The sequence below is a fragment of the Anneissia japonica genome, unplaced genomic scaffold, assembly GCF_011630105.1.
Source record: "Anneissia japonica isolate Jap-2015-1 unplaced genomic scaffold, ASM1163010v1 scaffold287713_len945575_cov184, whole genome shotgun sequence".
Classification (NCBI taxonomy): Eukaryota; Metazoa; Echinodermata; class Crinoidea; order Comatulida; family Comatulidae; genus Anneissia; species Anneissia japonica.
This window is the reverse complement of record NW_022725774.1, coordinates 218,158-243,277: the sequence shown is the minus strand read 5'-3', so window position 1 is coordinate 243,277 and position 25,120 is coordinate 218,158. Positions and strand designations below refer to the sequence as shown.

Genomic DNA, 25,120 nt, shown 5'->3' with positions numbered 1-25,120 from the left:
AGATATAATACCCTCAAGTGATATCATATAAACAGGAAGAAATGGTTGGTATTCAAATAGGCAGAAATAATCCCAGTACTAAAAAAAATGGGACACTGACTTCAAATCAAATGCCCAGTATTTAAGGATGCAAAACAATTATTAATGAAAGCTTTAGTACTGCTAGAGAGCCAGGCTGCCTTTTTAGAGAAAGTAGAATCACTCAGTTGTACTGGTGGTAGGTACATTGTGTGCGATGAACTGTGGAAATCTGTTCAGATCTACTTGGTCCCTGGTTCAATCGCAATAATGCTCCCTTTACGTTTTAGCTCGATGGCTGAAATCCAAGTTTCAATAGCGCATCATCTTTCCGATGAGACGTTTAAGCTGTTAGTTACATGTGTAATATGACTAGCATGGACAGGGAAGAAAGCAGTGCACTTTTCAAAAATATGCAAGCGATTTTTTTTCAGGTATAATTGCCAATTTACCACCAGAATTGATCTAGCATACAATATATAATAATACATATAATTAAAATTCACCATTTACAGAAGTGAAAGATACTAACACAAACAGAGCATCAGAAAGATAATAAATTGCAAAGAGGGACTCCAGTGTATGAAAATTCTAATGTTGGAGAACTTCAGTAATATGCAGTAAATTACTCAAAGATAACCATTGAAAATTTGTCATACTGTATGAGCAAATATGATGAAGAAACCAAAGTAAGTATGTAATGTAATATTGTACTTAACAATTAAAACTTGTGTAGAAAAAAAAACACTGAGTGAAACGATATCTGGGAAACAATTTGTAGGCCTACATCTTATGATACAATGTATTATGATACGAGTGTAAGTGAACATAGGAAAATGAACTTCAAACTTGAATATAATCAACAGCAGCCATTATCCCATTAAATAGCAAAGGCAATGTATTCACATTCATAGTCTATGTCAGGTGGTTAATGAGAATACAAAATGCACTTTACACTGTGGGTGAAATGTCATACCGTAAAACCTCGAATTGAAGCCCAATGGGCTTAATCTCGAGATGAAGCCCATTTAGAATTGAAGCCCACTCTCTAGTTCGCAAAATTAGCCTCAAGATAGCATATTCTTCTTTTCAAGATAGTACAGTACATACACTGTACATGAATTAAAAAAAAAAAAAAACAAGTAAAAAACAAGCTTGGTTTATATTATACAGTAGTTTAGATAAATGCCAGTTAAATACACTCCATGATACAGATTGATGTTACAATGGCTTTATTTATTGCTTCATAGTACAAATTCACAACATTTACAGCAACTATTTTGAAAAGAAGCCCTCCCCTTTACTTTGCAAAAGTAGCCTGGAAAAGAAAAACATCCAAAGTTCGCAAAAAAAAAAAAGAAGTCCAGGGTCTTCAATTCGAGGTTTTACTGTATGTCAAGGAGCGGGCTCATAGAAAACGTATTATTACTAATGATTCAAAGAGGAATCAAACCCATGACTTCCTGGTACTATTATCACTAGACCATCGAGCTTCTGCTAGTGGCTAGGTTTGAACTTGAATGCCAGGAGCCAGTGGGTACTATAACACTGTTGTTAAATATCAGTTTACAACACATAACATGTGCTATAAATATTATGCCCATGGCCTGTATGCACTTTAGTATTATTATCCCATAATTACCCCAGACATCTCAGCTTTTCAGATCTTTTGAAACTATTCCATATGCTACAGTATCCCATATGTTGCAAGTAATCAATGCTTTGCCATTCAATTATTGTACAGTTCCAGGTACCCACGTTTAACTCCTGGTTTAAATAGAGATACTATATTTGGAAAGTTCCCATAAACGGGGTGGGATTTGGACCCCCTCAATCAGGTATTAATATCATATTATCATTCCACAAATGCTTAAATAGCACATGCTTTAGCTCCCTGGGAGAGTATTCCATGATTTTGTAACTGGTTATCAGCAAAAAGTAGCATCCAAAACTACAAGGAATCTAACTTTAGACTCTTGACATTTGGATAGTACCATGCCCTGACAGACACAAGCAAAATGGACAGCTTGGATGAGAACCTCTAACCTCTAGGTTAAAGAGCCTCAACCACAAGCTTACTTCCATACTGCAAGTCTTCAGAATCAGAATTACCCTTGTTCAAGCACCCTATAGAGCGATCCCGCGACAACAAATTAAATTTAAAATGACACATAAACGTGTTCCGTCACTCACCACTTACAGTGAGATTGTATACAAGTTACAGGGAATAAGAAAAGGCAGCAGTTAAAAGCCAGCAGTAGATAGCCCACGGAGGTAGCCCTGGATAGCCGTAGGGTACAATAATCATCACTTTAGATTCAAGGGAATCTTTTACTGCACCCTGCTGTACCAAGGGTATGCCATTCACTAGCTCATGCCTATTAGACCAGAACAAGGTTATAACCTTATTATTATCTTCAATGAAAATTGTACTGCTATTTCTCCTCTATTATCACTTTATTCTTTGACCAAAGTTTCATTGAAAATGAATACTAAAGGTTATAACCTTATTCTGGTAAAAGAATAAAACTGCTTTTCTATCTATAGTATCTTATATGACCTAATTGTTGAAGATATAATTGCAATAAAACCTCCTATAAAACTAGTTTACAAACAGAATAATATGAAATAAAGTAATCAGATATATTACTTTACAACAATGATATCTTAATACAATATTGTAATGACTTATTGAAAGACATAAAATGAAAATTATTACAAGTTGATTCCTTATATTCATTACCATAAATATTATTTATTTTAACATCCAAGAGACTGCAAATAAGATTCATGATGGTAAAGGTATAAACAGACATTGATTTAAATATTTCTGCTTAAAAATGTTTCACAATATTGACTAAAAGTAAATTATTACCAATCTGTTTTGTGTAGCTGAATATTAAAATAAAATCTTTATTCTTTAAAATTTCTAACTATATTTCTTGATCATTAAAAATACAAAGGGTAGCAAAGTCTACAAAAGCCGATTTAAAAAAAGCTGAACTGTAAGAACTAACTTATTATTGGGTAAAATACATTAATTCTTGGCATAATACTACTTTTTAAAATAATAAAACAAAATAGAATTACTTTTTGAGGTCATATAATCAGTATTTTACAGGGATAATTGAAAAAATCATGTCAAAATAGATTGATTGAGTTGCATATTTGATAGATATTATAATGCTCACACAACATTAACCCATAAATTAGTTGTTGCTACATTTTCATTTGATAATACATTTAAGTTGCTCCACTCAACAGGCACTATAAGTATGCCATTCCACGCTGGCTGCCTATATTGCAAACCTTTTATATATTTCATTATGATTCGCGCTCGTTTTTTTAAATTTTTTTTTTATAAACATCCAATTACATTGCAAAACCAAGCTTAAAATTACTTTAAATGAAACATATTTGTCATCCAGAATTTTTGATTAACGAAAACAATGGCCTCTAATTTTGTTCAAAAAGATGCAACCAAACAAACATTTAGGCTTAAACACAATTATACTAAATATTGTAATACTATGTCTGCTCGACTTTTACCTTCCCCCACCCCTTTAAAATATAATTTTTACATTTTTTAAAAATTTAGCTACATTATTCTAAATCTTTCTAATATTTTCTCCTAAATGTATTCCATTAACAAAGGAAAAAAAATATTAAAAAACATTTTATTATCATATGAATAAATTACCTTAATACACTTTGTAATTAAAATGTATATTCAGATGATTAAAATGGCACGTGAGATTGGAGGCTGGCATGTTAATTAAGGCACATGCTGTACTTTGTTAATGAAAAAGCACCAACTATATACCGTATACGAAGCAGCATAGGTAGTTTGTAAAGTGAGGCAGATCAGTTTTGTTGAGCTGAAACCAGGGCTCATAATTAATCCAAATGCTATTAGCAGTTGCGAGTGCACGAGGTTGGGATTTTCAGCAGAATTATCAATCTAGAAACTTGAATCTCATTAACGAGATCACCGGTAATACAGGTGTGCTTTACAAGTCAAAGGTTACATTTTTTTACAAATATTTATATTATTTGGAGAACATTTTAAGCACTTTCCTGTAAAACACTGTAAGTTACTATTGGGTATGTATGATACCATTTATTTTAAGTTTAATAGGTTAATTAAGATTCTTATATAAATGGTATGCATTAACTCATTTGGAATAGTTTAAATAACAATATAAATATATAGATAAGATTATATAGAACAGTTGGAAAATGAAATAGGATGCAAGAATATTGCATTTCCAAGTGTTAATTAATATAAAGAGATAAGCATTTGAGAAGGGTATGCATTGGTAAAATGATATTTCACAGGGAAATGGTTTACTTTGGAAAGGGTAGACATCAGGGAGTGCGCAATAGGAAAGAAGTATGCATACATTATAAAGTTGTATCAATTAGTGAGGGATGCAATGTGTAGAGAATCAGGGAGACTGGTTCATTAGAATAGCATACAGTATATTGAGACAGGATATGTGCATTACATTTTTATAATTATGACAAATTATTAAAATTTAATATTACAATTTATTTGAGTAGCTTTGAAATGCTATCGTACTGGCAACTGGCAATGCTTTTTTATGCAAATAAAAATAAAATATTTATTGCACAAAACATCTATAATTATATGAAAGTTAATAATAATTTAATTTTAAAAATCAACATTTGGCTAGTATACAGAGATTGTAGGCGAGCATAAGTAGTAGGTGTGATAAAACAGACGTTAAAACTTCTATTTCAAAATTGACCTCAAATGAGGATAAGTTATCTACAAAACGCCACTTATGATTTCAGACTTGGCTGATTACTAAAACAAATATGGGGGAATATTGCTGCCAAGTACACAATTATTTCTAAATTTCAAATAATCACCAATACTACTTAAAGAAAAACAAAAATAAATGGAACTCCCAGCTGACTATAAATCATCAATTGCCTACAATGAACTAACCTGAAATCTTTAAGAGTTTACTTATAATCAATACAATTGATAGAAATTATGGACTGAACAATCGTATGACCTTTCAATTTGAATGAAGCAGCGAAATGAATTAAGTGAAACGTCGATAACTATCAGCATTATCGTTTGGATAAAAATCAACCGTACCAAAGTTCACGTTGTCATCAAATCGAGATTCATGGTAGACAGACAACTATTCATTAAAAGGATGTCAACCACTCAAGTTCACACAGAAGGATCAGGCTATTAATCACAATTGTCAAGTTTTAATACGAATCAAGAGAATAAGAAGTACAGTAGAACACCTCCAGTATATTGATACTGTACGTGTAATAATTCAAAGAACAGTACAGGTCTAACTCCAATTCAGCGGTGGCGCCAGATGTTTGCCGACAAGGGTTCCGACGTGTCCAGGGGAGGGGTCCGAGCCAAGGCGATGATGAAGCCTCAATTGACGGCCCGGAATAAAAAGAATCCCTTTTAGGATTTGTGGGGAATGTTTTTATGGCTTAATTTGGTCTTAAATTTGCTTTGAGACCACAATATTTGGGATTGGCAATCAAATAACATTATTTGGATGGGCAAATTATTGGGGGTTTTTTTCAATTTTTGGTCCGACGACCTAGTCGTTCGTTGGATGGCAGGGGAGTCCAGGCCAGGCCTGTCTGACGGGAAGTGCTCACCCTGTCTTCCCGCTGGTGCCACTACTGTTCCAATTAAAGACTACTTTTGAACATTGGATTTTCATGATCTTTGGCAGCTTTGGTCTGTAATTAAAAATATGATTATCATAGAGATAAAACTCACATTATTTATCTGGGGGCTGCAAAAAACTGGTCACCTATTGGAGGTGATCTTTCTGTAATACAAAATTATTAATTTAATTTTTAAAATGAAATAAAACCCTGATTTTGTATATATCTTTGTCCTTTTATGTCACATTAAATCTAGATGGTAGGTCATTGATTATTAAATTATTAATTTCTCTTTAAATTCTCTGCATTAGTAGAACACTAATTTAAAATCCACAAATTGTAGCATCTTAAATACATTATCAATTACACTTTAAAAAGTCCACTAGCATCTGATTCAACAACTAATTTCATGGTCCAGTAGTCATGTTTATCCAAAATCTATTGGTAGACCATTTTATTAAATTGTCTTTAAAGTTTAAAGTCTATTTATTACATAATACAACACTGCCCCTTTAAAACCCACAAATTGTAGCATCCAAAATCTAGCATTACCACTTCTTCCTCAGTCCACTAACATCTGAATAGACACCTCAAAGTTTTAAAAAATGCAATAATAAACCATTTATTATTAAATTATTTGTCTTTAAAAGTTCCATTTATTAAATCCATACAACACTGCCCCTTTAAAATCCACAAATAATAGCATCCAAAATGTAGAATTACTACTTCTTCCACTAGCATCTTAAGGGACACCACTTTTTAAAGGTCCAGTAGAAAAGTTTTTACTACTACCTGCACTAATAAACCATTTATTATTAAAAATCCTTTAATAGAACCATACAACACTGCCCCTTTAAAATCCACAAATCGTAAATGTAGCGTTTTCACTTTCTTGTAGCACCTAAATAGTTGGAGTTTTTTAATGGTCCAAGATATTAAATCAAAAGATAGGCAATAAATGTTCCCCCTTAGGCAACTCAACCATTTAAAGGTCACTATGATATCTAATTGATGCTGTAAGTAGAATTTACTCTCCCTGTAAAATTCTTGTAATATCAGCTGTAGAAACAACTTTATGAAATTTAAACCTTCCACCAATCATGTTATTATAGTCATGTTATTATGTGCACGATAACATATGAATACTCAAATTCTCAAATCATTGTCAAAAATATTTCCAATAATGTAATGTGACTGTGAGTAAATAAGTTCAAAGAATTAATTTTCTTTAAGTATTAATTAATTCAGAGTACCATTCTATTTTTAACAAGTAAATGTTGATTCAATAAAATGATGAAGTATTGAAAACAAATTAAATATACATTAGTTTTCGATTTATGTATTATTGAAACTACTGTAGATTAGTTTACAATTACCAAATTAAATGCATTCATTTGTGAAGCATAACAATATTTGTGTCGTATCCTTTATAACCGATAGATAATTATAGTTTCCATTCATTATATACACAATAGTAATATGTCAATAATAAAGTAATGTCATAACATTCTAATAATTATTTAATAGCCAAAAATATATATGTAGAAAGGATAATATATAAGAATAAGAATAACAAATTGATAAATACAAATCAATATAATAATAGCTCTAAATAAAAAATCTAATAATGATGGGTAATGATAATAAAACAATGGTCAATATTTATATGAAGGGGAAATATTCTTATCTGAATCCATTATATTTCAATACTTGTCATCTATTTTCATATATTTTTTATTACATTTTATATTTAACACACTTCTCTACATGTATAATTTTCTATTGTAACTGTATTCAGATACAGTGGCAATTTCCATTAACATTGTTCATATGTAAAAATGATTGATGATACTAAGCAGAAGTGATTTCATGATGCCTAGATATGTAAGTTTCATACATTGTGCTCACACACCTCGTCCAAATGTAAACAACCGCGGTTGCTTCAGGTAATACCATCCAATCAACTCGGTCTATTGTTCGACAAAGGAACAATTACCGGCCGCAAATTTACTAAAACAATATCCGAGCAGAACATTTTATCGCGAAAACTAGTGCATAGAAGCCAGCGGCTGTTTCTCGTGGAGAGGAGATAATCCCTGTCCACCGACAAGTAGTGGATGATAGCATAATTAGTCAACCATGCATATTATCAACTTTAATGTAGAAAGGGTCATTAAGTAGAATACTGATCACTTTAACATGTGCCAAATTCATGTTTTTGTCTGCGTTAACCTGACAGCTCAGCTTTTATGAATAATATTATCAATGCCTTTTACCGTTCAGATTTTTTCAACTGCATAGAAAAATAATTCTCAAATCCCCAAAAAATTGGATAAAAAAAAATATAATACTTTAATATCAAAATCATGTGCATTTATACTGAAATAAGGATTCGACTGTTCAATTATATTTTGAGGGGTGTTCTTTTGAGAGAAAGAATAGGCAATTAGTCGGTTTATCCAGGTATTCACGAAGTATACAATCTTTTTCTTTATGCAATCCTTCTCTTTTTAGCCAATAATAATTAATAACAAAATCATTTACCTTCAAAGGTTTTTCAATCAAGAAGCAAATTATGAAATGAAGAGAACATAATTAAGTATTATGAGATTATTTGGAGACATTAGGAAGTCACCAAATGAAAGAGAGCTCACAAGTAAACTGATCATTTATATCATAGTATTTTAATCTAGTCATAAATAAGGAAAATATACTGTACAATAATGAAATATTCAATATCGTTAAATGAAATATTCAATTGAGTCCAGTAGTAGCAAGCCACTCTGTAGCCTACTACTATATACAGGTAAATGGAAATCAATGATGTTATCTAAAGCTCATTATGAGGATTAGAGATTTATCTTTACTATTGCTTCAATATGACAGTTTTGAGAATTCAAACATAGAACCTTATGGATTTGAGGGTCAGCACCATATATGCAAAATATATTTTTATTTTTTTATAATATACAGATAATCTGTCAGTTTAAAACAGAATTTGTTTTCAGGACCATAGAAAATATTAGGATAATCATCTTTAAAATTAAACTGTAGCTTCACTTGACTATTTTTAATATTTAAAAAATGAGGTGGTACTGGGTTTGGACAATAAGATAAGTTTAAAGAATTCATGATTAGGATTCTTAGGGTTTTCAAGGCCAGCACCCTATTCATTATATACACTGACATATAGATAATGTTTTAGAGTTTCACACATTTTCAGGATTTTAGACAATTTTTAATGATAACATTAACAATATACAGTTCCATTCGATGATAATATAACAATCTTTCACTTGAACACGTTTGACCCGATAAAGGTCCCCTACTGGGTTCAAGTTCATACCAATTGTTTAATCTGTCAAAACATGACAATCCTAGACAGGCCAACATTCTTCACCAAGGGTTCTTATATTTTCTGCAGTGCATGTTGTATACTAATTTTTTGTGTAATTTTGTTTTATCAAATGTTTGATTCATCAATAAAGTATTACTAATATTATTATATATACTACACTAATGCAAAAAAAACCACATTTTCTTGTACCACCTCTCATCATTTTTTATATTTTCCCTCTTAAAAATATACTGAACAGAAAAAATACTCACTCTATCCAAATACAAGCTTTTATAGTTTTGTAATTATTTCCAGTATGATGGACAAATTTGGAGCATCTAAATTTTGTTGGCTTTACATGAAAATGATTGGTTAAATTTAATATTTAAAACATATTTTATATAGTTACGGTAATTTCAGATTTTAACCAGAGAAAGCATATCTTTATTTAAACACAACACAGTGAGCTGAGGCAGACAACTTATCTAAAACAAATATGGCAAACCCATTGGAGATTGGTTACGCATTGATGATAATATACACTATCAGTAGTGGTTGCAGGAGATAACGTTTTTATAAGGACACCAGCTGAAGTAATTTACAGACAACACACTCCACCCCACTGGAGTGCTGGATCGCTAGTGTACAAGGGTACATTTTTACACCTGTTGGGTAAATAAACAAACATTTCGACCTACATTTAATATGATATGCACCCTTCTTTTCATGTTCAACAAGAAATGTCCTTAAAAGTGTGCTCCTACTGTTGAGGAAGCGATCAGATTTTGCTTAGAGACAGCGAATGGGATTGGTAGAAATAGAAGTCCATGCACAAATTAACAACTACTTCAAATTTAACAAGACTACAACAAATTTTTTTTTAAATAACCAAGTACATCATAATATGAAGTTTATTGTTGAAGGAAAAAATGATATCAAACTCTAGACTCTGCATTTTATTTCGAAATAATGTCCTATGAGTATTGCAAATAGTCTTTCAAGTGAAATCAAATCAAGTATTTCCATATAATATCAACATACAAAAAAACAGAAAATAATATGGAAATAAAAGTAGGTTAAATGGAAGCAGGATATTAAGGCCAAATATAAAATTAATTGCTAGTTGTCATATCCCTATCCTCATCAGTTTTTAGGGCCTTATGGAACAAGTTGCTATTTGTTAACTATCAAAAAATAATAATTTCTTAATGGAAAATAAAGATAATGACAATTTGAAAAATTGTTTTCAAAGCCTAAAAAAAGGTGGAAATACAAATGGCAGAATATGTTGCAAAGATTAATTTTAAAAAGTTTTTATTATTAATTATATAAAGGATAGTAAATAGTTAATACCAGCACCAAAAAAAAAATTCAATCCTGAATATGAAACTAACAATTAATTTTATTTGGCCTTACAAGTGCAAGAGAATTCACAGAACTTTATAGTAGTATACCATACTTTTATAGTTACAGGTGAATAAATTAAAGGATTCAAATTTACCATTTTTAAGGACACCCTTCTACCAATACTGTACGCCTACAGTACATTGCATACCTTGGATTAAATGTGCATAGTTTGTGATTAACCTTGGAGCTACATTAACACTAAAAAAGTAAATAATCATGGATAACTTGTTGGCCATGTTACTTGAATAGAAGTGTTTTTAGCGAAACAAGTTGTATGGATGATTGAGCGTACATTTATCCAAAAATTTAAATGACCTCTGTACACAACATTCAACAAATTTTGACAATCTTCTGAGAAAATTTCACCTCACTGTGATTCTAGGTGAAACCCCTGCCCACCACTCCCAACCCCACCCCTCCCACCACTACCCCATCCATGGTCCATATATTAAATTTGCACACCCTTGCATCCCTCCAATAGCGATCATGCACACGGTCTAGTATTTCAATTATTCAATATATAATCTTGATGAGCACCATTGTAAGTATCTTCCCTGTAAGTACGTACTTACCCGCTTAGACGGTTTTCCCCCTTCACGCCGAAACTTCGCTTGAATTCTGCCGCCGTCAGCCATGCTAAAGTTGTTGCTATGGTTGTAGACTTTCTCTGGAATGACGATATCTGTGATAAGTTAACGATGACTGTAAAACAGCAAGAGATGATGATCTTAAGGTAACCCCACAGAACGCCAACTAGCTCATATTTCCACCTTTCGTACTCCGAGACAAACTAAAAAGGACAGCACGCCTTGGTTCCACCGTTAGTTATATAATAAGTAGCACCTGTAGGATGCCCGCCTTATCCACAACCTCACTGTGAGTTACCTGTCCCGAATAAAGATATCGCGATCGGATGGAACTCTCCGCTGAAAGTGTGTTGGTGTAATCAGCCTTCATCGAATGGAATTATGGGAGCGTTTATATAGGGCGCCACCTGGCCGTAACTTTACGTTCGGTTCTACATGGTTTTGCTGTATTTACAGTTTATTTTTATTTTATTTTGTCATTTTCCAAAAAAAAAAGTAAGCAAGAAGGAAATTAGTCCACAATCAGCACTATAGTCTCTGACTCTACCTGGGACGTATTTTTTTTTTTTTGGACTCAAGTTTTCGAACTGTATAAAACGAGCATGCTGAAAAGGGAGATGGCTTAGTTTTGTAATTAAGCAAAGATAATCATAAGTTGAATTGTTTCTTACTTTAGTAATACAGTATAAACTTCGTTATTATAAATTTATATATTTTTGCTCAATTTGTTGAATAACTATATGGAATTGTAAATTTTATATGGTAATCGGCCTAGTTATTTGTTTTTTTATTATTTTTATTATTATTATTATTTATTATTATTTTTTAAGCTATGAATGGTTATTAATTTTTAACGAAATATTAAATGTTAGCAAATTTAATCTTAGAAAAAAGTCAAACATCAAAGTTATACCAGGGAGCATTGCTGTATAGGCATGTTTTTTTAAGACATCTTATTCTCCGGACTAACAGGCTTGAGAGCCAGAGTGTTTTTCACACTATAGTTAATCCTAGCGAACTTAGGTTATTTCTTGTCTCTTGTATGTAGGCCCTATTTGTTAAATTTCCTTGATTTGTTTTGTTCACACTTGTTTATGTTATTGGCTGAATAAAGAATGAATCAATAAAATCCACTGATGATATACATTTCAGAGCTCTATTACATTTCCATGTATAGCGGCCTCTACGTTTAAATAACTATATGCTCTTCATCAAACCACCGTCGAGGGTGCTCAGTTATTTGTGTAGCGTTTTATAAGTTGTTGGTTTAAAGAAGACGGTACTAGTTTTAATTTGATTACGTAGTTTTTAACATTAATATCCTCGTAAATTCATACCTTTAAAGAAAATTTATATAGAGTAAAATATAATAGGTCCTATTATTTTTTTATAATGTAAATCGATTTATTTTAAAATCGATATAGGCTAAAGTATAAAAAAATAATAGGGCATATTATTTTTTTTATACTGTATATCGATCTATTCATAAGCGCCCCTATATATGGGTATAGGGTCATGATGGCCAACGCAAAATATGGCAATACAGAAAATGGAAAACCACGCTAACCAAATCGGGAGGTCAGTCAATCTCATTTTTGTTTATTGTTTCCATATGATTTTTTATATCCCGGATACGCATAATTCCGACGTGCGTGTTACTTGGTGTTACCAAGATAAACATCCGGTGCGCTACTCGTTGCTAGTTGATAGTGAATACGCAGCGGAAGTGCGTGCGCGCCTTAGTAAAGAGGATGTGATATGGAGATCTCCATGACTGCGCGTGTGATCTGCGTATTGTCTAAAGCGACAAAGAACGATCTAAACAACGCAAAAAAACTAAACAATTTCCTGATGCCAAAGCTAAGATTTTTTTAAATCATCAGTCAGTGTATTAAGGTGGAGTCAGAAACCATGCCTTTTCGATCACTATTTTCTTCGCCTCCCAAGAAACAATACAAACAAAGAAAAGAAACACAGAAGCGATTCAATAGCAAACGATTTGATCCAAATCTTCTGAAGGAATTGGGTGACAAGTGTCAATTTGGGTTACTGGAGACCGGGAAAAGCCCAAGATTCACAAAACCACCGTCTTTACCATACAGTAAAAACTTTGGGAGTTTTGATATCACTTGGTGTATTGCCAAAGACAGTCGACGTGTGGTCCTGGTAGAATATGCTGGCAGAAGTTTTATAAATGGTCGCCAGATTATACTGTCACGTGATGGGAAAGTATTAGATGGTCGGGGCCAATGGGACGTCAAAATGCAGCACTACTATGACCGAGCACTGACAATCAAAGAAAACCGTGAGAAAGACGCGGCGACAATGGAACAGATCCCTTTTTCATTTTCAGAAGAAATGATAGTGGAAGATTTAAATGAACAGGCTCTAGAATCATCTACTTTAATCGAAACAAGCAGGTAATGTAAGCCTAAATGGGTAACCGACTGATATATTATTATTAATTTATTAATAATCTTTAACTGGCCCTGGTGGTAGGCAAGCGGCGGCCCAGGCCTAGGCCTACACACGAAGACTAGAAAAGCTGCACATTGCTAATTCATTCTCATTAATCACAGTTAAATTAATTCTGTGGGTTTGTTTTTGTTATAGAAATTCTGAAATGTGCCAATTTGATAAGCAGTTAAATGATTTGGAAACCATGTTTGACAGCATTATGACCAGATGTTGCAATATAGGTCTAGTGTCGGAGACGTGGGTCACAGAAAAAGAAGGGTTTTCGCAAGTGGAATTACCTGCTAGGATGTCTAACAGTATTTTAGATAAAACCATTGAGAACGAACAACAAAAAGTGGCAAGCACACTTGGCAGGATGGTTGATCAGTTCAAATCGATGGTAGAATTGAGTAGTACATGTCATCGGCATCCAAGTATATTAGATGATGCTGGCGATGCGAGCATGTCTGACACAGAATGTGTATCATATACCGATTCTTGGTCGATTACCGACGACTTTAAACAACTAGGAATTAGCCAATCAATGTTGTGCATGGGACAAGTATCCGAGAACACTTCCGAAACAAGATACAAGACCCAATCACTCAAACAGAAAGATGTTCAATCCCCTTCTTTGGTCGTCGAAAGCGTGGATGATGATACTCAGCAGGTTAATGATACATTATCCACAATCTGCAAAAAAAAGGTTTTGGATGAGAGTTTCGCAGAGGACGTACCCAGCGATAATTATAGCAACAGGTCTCCACCTGTTACGGAACAAGCGACATTTAGAACCGGGTGTATGCATTGCATTCAAAGCCCGGATCAGCAGAGTCTTCATGCAAAGAACCAAGTTCTCCAGAATGAAATTATACGGCTGCGGACCATGAATGATGAACTATCCTGTAATTATCACAAATTGACTGATGATAATTTAAAGTTAACAGGGGAGGTTGGCAAATTGGAAAGAGAAAACGTAGAGCTAAAAGAATGTCGGCGAAATTCAACGAAATCTAAATCAGAATGGAACCATAGCATGAAAGAGCTTGAGCGAGAAATTGTCGAATTGGAAACCAAAGTTGCGAGGACTGAAAAAGAGAAATTGTTGTTGTCATCACAACTTAAAGACACAAATAGCGAATGCATCTCTGCAAAAACAAAACTTCGTACAATGGAAAGAGAGTCAAGTGATCAGTCAAAATATACATTGAAACTCGAAAGTGAAAATAGCATTCATCGCAACGAGAATGAACGATTACAGTTAAACATTCTTGAACTGCAGTCCCGATTGTCGTCCGCCATGGCAGAAAACACTCATAACCTTATGGAACTGGGCAATTTGAAGAAGGGTAACAACGATAAAGAGATTGAGTTGCTACAACTTCGAACGGAGCACCAGAAGTACAAAGACTCAAGTGAATCCTATCTTAAACAGAAATGCGCGTTAGAATCAGAAGTTAATAGTTTGGCAACAAAACTTGATCATGTGACAGAGAAGGCTGAACATCTGCAAAAACAAGTTGAATATCTCGACAAAGAAAACGGATCACTATTGGCCAAAAATGCAGATGTGCAGAAACGTTTTGAACTTTTGGAAACGCGGTGCTCGGGTTATGAAATCGAACTACGTGACGAAAGAAAGAAGGTCGATGAATTATCTGCTAAAACTGACAAACAAGAAAAGACAGAATGTAAACTAACAGAAGAAAACGAAAATCTTAAAATTTCGTTAAATGAATTGAGCGAAATTAACGAACAGTTACGTTTAAAATTATATAAATTTGAGAAGGGAAGCACAGAACTAGAGTGTAAATTCGGTCGATTAGTAGAAGCTAAGGGTGATCTACAAAACGTCATCAAACAGCTAAGTCACGTTAATTTAAACATTGAACAACGATTCCAAAGAATGGATTCTGAATACAGCGATCTGGAGTGTCGACTTCATAACATGGACAAACTAACTACGCAATACGGTCATATTAACTGGGGAGACCAGCTCGGATGTAATGTTACGCCTGGTCAAGAGGCTATTTCACCCCGTCAATAGATGAGTAATATGACAATAATTTCGACGATTGAGAATCAGGAATCGTCAATATGAATAGGAAAAGGTATTGGCTATGAAAAGATGCACCGTAGCAGATTTTGATCTTTCTATTCGGACACTATTTTCTGAAGTTTTCTCTTATAAGCCAGGGAACTGGTAATTGTGGGCTCTGCCACTATGTTAAACAAAGTTAAAACAATCAAAATAAAAGATACACAAATGGACTAATTTAATTAAGGCAAACATTTTTTCTCCTCTATGACTACAATTTATTGCTATTTATTTGTCAACGTTTACAAAGATAAAGTTTATAATGAATAATTTGTTTAAATAAAGAGTTATTACGATTTTTAAAATAATTGTATGCCTATACACTATATATGAATACAAGTGGTTACCTATTCCTACGTTTTCAGAGATTAATTTGAAAACACATTCCTTAATTAAAGCATTTTTATTAAATAGAGCTGTAGGCGAAGTAAGTAATTATCTATTATCTAAATAAATCTATTTCCAGAAAACTTCCAGTTGTATATTCTACCTTAACGACTATTATCAAAGTGTATAAGTAAATTAGGCGTTTTTGACTGTTGCAAATTGATATAATACCCAATAGCAAATGTTAAATATTAAAAAGACAGTAGGAAAAAGAACACGTGAGCAGGTATCCATAGAGTTCGCTGTTGATGAACTGCTGGTGACGGTTGATGGTCGACTCTTACTGTTTTCATTCTCTTCCAGGGATGCGCTCGTATCACCTTTTTTTGGTTTAATGGTTTTTGGCTGAAAAAAGAACATTCACACTTCTATCACAATTATCTCACAATAATGTAAATATTTCCTACTTGACCAATACATTATAATAATAATACAGCACTAGATTGGATACGACTTAAAAAGTCGAAGCTTTTGGTGTGCACTTTGTATATGTATTATGTTTTTAGCTGCTGTGGTTATATTATAGCGTTTTCAATAACATCAATTAAGGCGGGAACTTACTGTATCGTAGATGGTCGTACGACCGTCAGCCGACGAATCCAACTCCAGAACTAGTGAGCGTTAAGGCCAACTCAGACAGTGTCGTACGACGCAGCCCGAGGCGATTTGTTGTTGCGTCGGGTCTGTGTGAGTTAAACACAGACGTGATGGTTTGCGTCGGGGGCTGTCGCGTCGTAGAATATTAAACATGTTTAATATTTTCACGATAAAGACTGTCCCAGACGATAAATCGCGTCGGGCTGCGTCGTATGATGCTGTCTGAGTTGGCCTGTAGACGACACGACGCCGTCCACTGATTGTCGGTGGCAGTCTGTATGAATAGTCATTAGAGTCCCTATATAGAGACTTTAATAGTCATTAAAACAGTCCGTTGCGCACGCGCCGTGCAGCTGCGTCCTCCATAAAACAAGTCGGTCGGCGACCGTCAGGCGCAGTAAGTGCCCAGCTTAACATCACTAACAACATTTTAGGAGCTTTCCCGGGGACGTAGAACGTAATGACGTCACTAAAAGTGATCTGCGCATGCGAAAACGTTTTCCTCGTCACGTCGATTCTATAACGCAATTTGACCAAATCTACGTTGTGCAGAGAACGTATTACGGTCACGCATGAGTGAACTCGCTCACTAGAGTATTAGACGGAAACTTATTTGGATTTACTGTACCTTTGTCAGTGTGTAGCTTGCAGTGGCGAATTCTATCATGGCACCAAATACAAAGCACAGACATGTCGCCATCCAGACATCCATTGCCTATAGGGCGGGTGGTTAACATTGAACAATATCATTCAAACAATGTTAAAACATCAATATTATGATAACAATTATAACCGTAAATATCTAAAAACACTAAATGGTTGAATCTATTTGATCTATAAACTGGATTGGTACAAAACAATCTGAACAAAACATTGTAAAATGTTAGTATCTTTAGAATCAATTGATTTATAATATAATATGTGTTTATTTATTCAGTAAACATCAATGCACAGCCACTTGATATAATAGGCAGTTTTCGCCGCACGTCAAATGGAGGTAGGTAAAATATTAATTAATATGCTTAATTACTGTCAAAACATTTGATATACCAATTCCAGCTCTCATTGCTCATCATAATTATTGTTGAATAATGTTCCTCCATTTTGTCTTATGATACGGTAGTGACTGAACTTTGGCCGTTTAGACAATTAAATCGAAATAGAAACTATTTCAGTAGAGAAAATGTGAGTGAATATGCTGAAATGAGGGTCACATATCAAAATAAAAATTTAAATACCAGGGGTAAAAGATACCGTGTACTTCACTCATGCACATAAGGAGCTTTTGATTGCACGACGACGGTAGGAAGTAGAACGTAATGACGTCACTAAAAGTGATCTGCGCATGCGAAAACGTTTTCCTCGTCACGTCGATTCTATAACGCAATTTGACCAAATCTACGTTGTGCAGAGAACGTATTACGGTCACGCATGAGTGAACTCGCTCACTAGAGTATTAGACGGAAGCTTATTTGGATTTACTGTACCTTTGTCAGTGTGTAGCTTGCCGTGGCGAATTCCATCATGGCACCAAATACAAAGCACAGACATGTCGCCATCCAGACATCCATTGCCTGTGGGGCGGGTGGTTAACATTGAACAATATCATTCAAACAATGTTAAAGCATCGATATTATAACAATTACAACCGTAAATATCTAAAAACACTAAATGGTTGAATCTATTGGATCTATAAACTGGATTGGTACAAAACAACCTGAACAAAACATTGTAAAATGTTAGTATCTTTAGAATCAATTGATTTATAATATAATATGTGTTTATTTATTCAGTAAACATCAATGCACAGTCACTTGATATAATAGGCAGTTTTCGCCGCACGACGGTAACCTTAACGTTAACGGATGACGTCATAATTTATTCATTTTGCGTTGCGGAGTACGTTAATTTCATGATTTTACGTGCTAGACGTACGTTAGTTACGGGTTTACGCATGCGTATTTCGATTTGTTTACAAAAGGGGCGGAGCTATTGCGCTGCTTGTTGGGTACTAAAGTTAAGTTTAACGTCGTGCAGCGAAAACCACCTAATATATAAAAGGTGGCTCTAAAAATTGACCAGGCCATTTTCTGCGTTTCAAGCATACATTCCTGATGATGCCTTGCAAAACGTAGAAAAGTGGCCTTCGCCTTTCTTCTGTAAAATTTGTTAATATTATTTTTTTAAACATATATAAGTATTAGTTAATCGTGAAACACAAGGAGCCGCAAAAAATAACCGTACCTCTTCTACGATACGTTAACAATATAAATGACTAAGAAAACCCATAAAATATATAATATATATATATATCTAAAATTCATTGCATTTCTAATACATAAACGTATGTCTTATATAATTCTTAATTAAATTCAGAGTGATAAAAAAGACGAATTGATTTGTAGGAATATTCATGATAATTATGTAACCCTATAATTCTCTCATTTGTAGACATAGTTATTAAAGAAACCCCTTTTAAAAACCTGGGTTCAGAAACGTCGTAAATTCCTTAAAATGAAAATGATAACTCACGGTGATCGTTTGAAATTTTGCAAATGAATCCGACTCCAAAGCAATATGAGACATGGTCAGAAGACATGTTACTGCGAGAGTGGCACGCGCTGGGGTGGCCCGGATGTCGATCCAGAATGACAGCCATGAGATCATAACCAACAGGGCGCTGGGAACGTATGACGTAATCATGTAAGATAACAGCTCTCTGGTAATTTCAAACCGTAGGTAGGCAGTGCTGAAAAAACCTGGGAACATAAAGACACATAGATTAATTAATAATATAAATTAACTATATCATCCAAAATCTAGAGCCAATGATGCGTGCTCTAAAACAAAACTAGATTATGATTGGCCAAAAGTTAAAGCATCGGTTACTTTTTGAAAACCTATGTAGACACAAGAATCATTACTCTAGAATGAAAATACTTTAGTTAGAGCCTAAGCCATATTGAAAATTACAGCTTCCCTGCAGTTTGAATTTATACAATTTTTATTATGTCATTCCTGATAATAAATAGTATCAAAAACGATATTTAAAAAAAAACCCCCAAAAATATAGGATTTTTAAAGGAGGCCAAAATGCATAATGGTCCACGTCAGAAACATAATAATTTTGTGTTTTCTACTTACGAATAAAGATCGAATATTGGCTTTGATGATGATATAAGTGGAAGATTGGATAAACAATTGATGAGTAATCATTATTGGTTATCGTTTTCGTACCCTCCCTTATGATATTGCGATACGGTATTTATTATAAAATTACGTCATGACTAGACAAGAATGTACAATATCTTCAACTACAAATGGTCTAAATAATAGAACTAGATTGGATAAAGTATTCGCATTAACATTGATTCATTCCTAGATATTTGTTGCTATTAATCATGGATCCCGCAGACGAGTCTCTTTTAACTAGTCTGTCATCGAAATAAGCGACAGGTGAACACATGGCGTGATAAGTGTTGTGAATGTAATATGTTGAATGTTCAGTCTCTATCAGATCCAGTCATAGAGTAAGCCTCGTCTCTTCATATAACAGCCATGACACATGTTGGCCTACTTGGGGTTTTTTTTATGTTACTGATCAATTGATTGATTGGTTGATTGATATATTGATTAAATGAGTTTGATGGTTGGTTTCTTAAATAATTTATATATTATTTGATTTACTATTGATTAACTAATTGAACTGTATGAGTGATTGATTGACTGATTGACTGACTGACTGATTCACTCACTGATTGATTGATTGATTGATTGATTGATTGTCTAACTAATTTATTGACTGACTGCGACTGACTGACGGTGTGAATGACTAACTGATTGACTAACTAAATGGCACACTGTTTTGTGGGACATGTGCGTTTTCATGGCCCAGTACTTATTTTATATTACTGTATTTGATTGGCAACTCCAGATAAGTCCATAGTTACTGTACATGGTTCATACCGGTTGTATAGTTTTGCAACTCAACATCCGACCACAAGCGACTGAGTATGAAGTGGGAGACTTTGAGATCCTTATGTGTATCTACGGCTACGGCGTCCCACTCCAGTACCAAATCAGATGTCGGATACGCATCTGTAATGTGAATAAAGACCGTGATTATTGTTGAGAAGGGTTTTTGAGGGAGGCGTTTATTCAAGGAGGCGTTTATTCAAGGAGGCGTTTAATCGACGAATGCGTATATTTTTGGGGCTTTAAAATGAATACGTATAATACTCAAATATAAGCGCCTAAATTTCACTGTAAATGTGGAACTATAACACATACCGTAATTACCGTAAAGTATTTCGTGATCATAAAGACTTTTACGGTATTAATCCCAAGTAGGTTAGATAAAATGTAATTATACTGAAGTAAAACATTAATCGAATGTTTTAAGAACGATGTTGCCTCCATTAGATTTGATTACAGTCATAGGGGGTGGGGGTGGGTGAGTGTTCTTTTTTTCTAGGAAATAGTAAACCCCTCGGGGCGCCGTTATTCGAGGAGTTGTTATTCCGAATGAAGCTCTACGGGAGGTTTATTCGATTGTGCGGGGTTTTTTTTTTCAAAAGGGCGTTCATTCGAATAAATACGGTACATTGTGTTATAAATCATTAATAAATAATTGAAATGGTGCATTTTCATTTCAAACTCAAAACGTTTTGACCAAAATTGATACGATAATTATCACATAGACAATAGGATATATAGTTACATTATATCATAATATTATAGTTAACATTATATCATAACATTATATCATAAGATTATAGTTATATTATATCATGATATAATTATTATAACAACAAGAAACAAAGAATTAGGCTTTTCTAATGAAGTTATAATAAGAACAACGACGACTCAACGACAACAAAGATGATGATTATGATGACGACGATGATGGGTATGATGATATATAATAACGACAATACACAAAGTTTTACTAACATGATTCAACTGCAACAAAACACGTTTGAGTATCCATAGGGAATAATGCCAGATGCATTTGACACGTGACTCTAAGACTAACCCTAAAAACAATTGGCAATATTAAAATAAATACGAATTATTTTTTATATTATTGGCCTATATATATATAGGCATATATATAAATATATATATAGTTTTTCATACTTAAGCTCTGACGAAGATAACAGGAGTTGCCAAAAATTTCGCTAATAAATATTTCTATGTCTCCTAAAAGTCAAAGTATCGTAGCATGTATATATATATATATATATATATATTCTATTACATTTACTCTCAAAGCTTGTTGTAGTTCGAATGTTTTTCATTGATTATGTTTCACGTGAGGTGAAGATTATCAAAATATTTTTAAAATGTGACACACTTTGTTTAATAAAATGGTTAGGCCTATAGGATATTAAATATTTCTGAATATACATATATTATTATGATGGTCTCATCTATCAACTCTTTGCACAAAAATATGTTTTTAGTCTCATAAAAGTGACAACTAACGGCGCGCATCAATTACCAAGCTACAGTTAGGCATGCTTGAATCATATATATATACACTTTCAAAAATCAGAAAATTTACCTTACACTGAAAAATATATAACCCGCAGGATAGATACGGGCCGCCATGTTCTTGATTGTGACGTCAGGTATTGTAGCGCGTTTTTCGTTGACGAAGAATACGTCTGGTTTCCAGAAAACATCCGTATCATCACCTCGTAATATAACATACTTTAAACCATTGAACACTTCTCTACTGTCAAACCATTGCATTCGAAGGTACAAAGTGATGTCGCATTCCTATGACAAAACATTATTTACTTCATGACTATGACTCTGCCACAACTTGTGTTAACTTTCTTTTTAAAAAATCGAAAGCTAATAACTGTAAATTCTATGCCTATTGAATTGTATTGCTTAAGCCTATGTCACAAATTGATCTCTCTCGTAGTATAAAATGCACATAAATCCCTATCGTCTGTATTTTGTAGCGTTTTAAATTAACCGTTAAAAACATTATTTATATAAATACAAAACATAGCTACCATGCTTAGATCTTCACATGGACCAAGAGACAGTATGTAGACGCTTAGCTTCACCTTTACTGGGCCACCTGAAAAGGTTAATTTAGGCGGTTTATAAATTTATTCAATTATAAATTGATTCATTGGTTGTTTTTATTATTCGGGTCTAATGCGTATACTGTACTTATTTCGTCCTTAGGCGAGACTTTTTTTATAGCTTGTTTATAAATTAAATATTAGGCCTATTGGTGAATGTAAACAATGTAGTTATAGGATGGTTAAATGCTTTAAATTGAGGAAGAAATATACATAGGCCTATCATATTTTTGGAGATTTCAAGGCAGCGGCGAGGGTACTGGTACTATAAATTTTAAAAAGTGTTAGAAATCATCATTATTGGCGGGCGACTGGTTCGCTAAACAAGGTATAAAATAAGTCGAGCCTTACTTTGAATATGTAACGTTGGAGGACCTTATTATCATCCATAATTGATTAAGTCCAGTTTACCTGAAACATTGGGCCTGATACGCTGGTCATCCAAAAAGTCAATGCGACTCATCTTCTCACTACACATAAAAATATTATTATAAATATAATTAGTATTGTAATTGTTGTTGTTTATTGCTGTTGCTGTTATTTTTAATACCTCCGCCCGCCCCAGAAGTTTCACCCCCCGGTTGTCTATGTATGTTTTTAGGAGGATTATGCAAAAACTAATGAATGTATGATTAAAAAACTTACCAGAGAGATATGTATTGGTATAAGGAAGCGGTGATTTATTTTGGAGGTAAAAAGTAAAAGTTTGCCAATGAAAGTCATCTTTTCTTTATATTTTTTTTATTATTCTGATTCTGATATATATATATATATATATATTTATATGCATATATATATATATATATATATATATATATATATATATATATAACAAACGCCTCTTACGTCTTACGTTCACTGTAAATGTAGGACTACTTCAATTACACATGTTATTGCGTGACGTGATCACAAAGGTTAGAAAAAATGTAATTCTCCTGGAGTAGAACATTAATAGTGTTGAAAATGATGCTACTTCCATTTATATATAATATATATACTATATGATATATATATATATATATAAATATATATTTATATGTATATATATTTATATATGTATATATATATATATTTTTTTTTTTGAAGTTCGTTTACATTTTGATAAATTTGAGATAACTAAGTATAATACGAACTTTTTGAATTTTAATATCATCAGATTTGACCTTTATTATAATGATTTATCATTATCAATTCTGATGATGATCTAATTACAGGTCAGCAATTGAATCACCGTGACGTGTTTGACATTGTGTAGAGCTTGTTTTGTAGTTTGATATATTAACACCAATCTCTACATTATGCTTATACATGTGAATGTACTTTTTGCCTCAGGAATTTATACGGCGACAAATGCCTGCCATAGAATTGATGACGTTCGATTCCAAATACAGACAATCAAAAAACACTTCCGTACGTTAACGCATCGATAAGTATCCTAACTTTAATGCCACAACTAAAGTCTTGAATAAATGAACCAAAGTAGGCCTAAATTTAAAAAAAATCTCTCGTTCCATTACTTTAGCAAAGTTATTCCGAAAAAGCTGATAAAATGATCAGCAAAAGCTAAAGCAGATTTTAATTTCTTAAACAATATATTTCTGTATACATAAAGCTAGTAAATAGTATGCTTATAGATGTAATACTTAAACATTAATTATAATGTTGGTATTTATAGGCGAAAGAACGCAGACTAAAACAGAAAAGCGAGAGCTAAAAGACAAAAGAAAAAAACGTGGAGAAAACAAATTACAACTTATTCAGAACATTGTAATATTTACATAGTCTTTGAAACGCACCATTTTTGTGATAATGACCGGCATATTTTTAGTACACCACGCCAATGGCGTACAAGGAAACATTTATGATGCAAAAAACAAAACAAAACAAAAACAAAAAATAGTAAAGCTACTTACTTTTCCGTTCCATTGTTGTTATCTACAGGAAGTTGGGCATTGCTTACTTCAATTATGCTGCTTAAGATGGTAAGACCACAACTTTAAACAGAAAATAACAGATACGAAGATTAATAGTAACAGCAGCAGTATAGTATAGTAGTAGTACAGTAGCAGTAACAGAAGCAGCACTAGCAGTATAGTAGTACTGTAGTAGTAATATAATAACAATAACAATAATTAGGTAACAATTATAATAATAATTATATAAAATAATAATAATAATAATAATAATAATAATAATAATAATAATAATAATTTATAATAATAACAATGAAAGTAAAAATTAAAAAAAAACAATAATATAACAATAAACATATCAATAAAAATAACAATATGAGCGTTCGTTTTATGTTGTAATACAGTATAAACACTCACCTAATAATTATGATGCTTCTTCTTAGAGACATCGTATACCGTAAGTAACAGCCAGTGATTAGTTAATGAGCATTTCACTTGATCCACGGAGGCGCTTCTTGCAAGCAGTCCACCTGTTT

The 25,120-nt window shown here is 33.1% G+C and overlaps 2 protein-coding genes across 3 annotated transcripts in view; both read right to left on the bottom strand.

The window, feature by feature from the left end:
- The window catches only part of LOC117112868 (prickle planar cell polarity protein 3-B-like), a 65,188-nt gene extending 53,805 nt beyond the window's left edge, over window positions 1–11,383 (bottom strand). Inside the window, exon 1 of the mRNA XM_033256058.1 lies at window positions 11,014–11,383. Within this exon, the coding sequence (XP_033111949.1) occupies window positions 11,014–11,076 (63 nt within the window). The 5' untranslated portion in view covers window positions 11,077–11,383. The remainder of the gene's footprint in view (window positions 1–11,013) is intronic.
- A 4,405-nt stretch (window positions 11,384–15,788) lies between these two features.
- LOC117112866 (glycine receptor subunit alphaZ1-like) lies at window positions 15,789–25,120 on the bottom strand. 2 transcript variants are annotated; one of them, XM_033256055.1, is made up of 10 exons: window positions 25,002–25,120; window positions 24,585–24,665; window positions 23,083–23,141; window positions 22,597–22,664; window positions 22,134–22,351; window positions 21,521–21,603; window positions 20,534–20,665; window positions 19,100–19,326; window positions 18,055–18,141; window positions 15,789–16,315 (listed from the first exon to the last, which is right to left on the bottom strand). In XM_033256055.1, the coding sequence occupies exons 1-10, from the start codon at window positions 25,031–25,033 to the stop codon at window positions 16,106–16,108; spliced, it is 1,197 nt and encodes a 398-aa protein (XP_033111946.1). In that variant the 5' UTR covers window positions 25,034–25,120; the 3' UTR covers window positions 15,789–16,105. The 2 variants fall into 2 exon arrangements, with proteins under 2 accessions (XP_033111946.1, XP_033111947.1); XM_033256056.1 differs by lacking the exon at window positions 18,055–18,141 and adding an exon at window positions 17,196–17,282.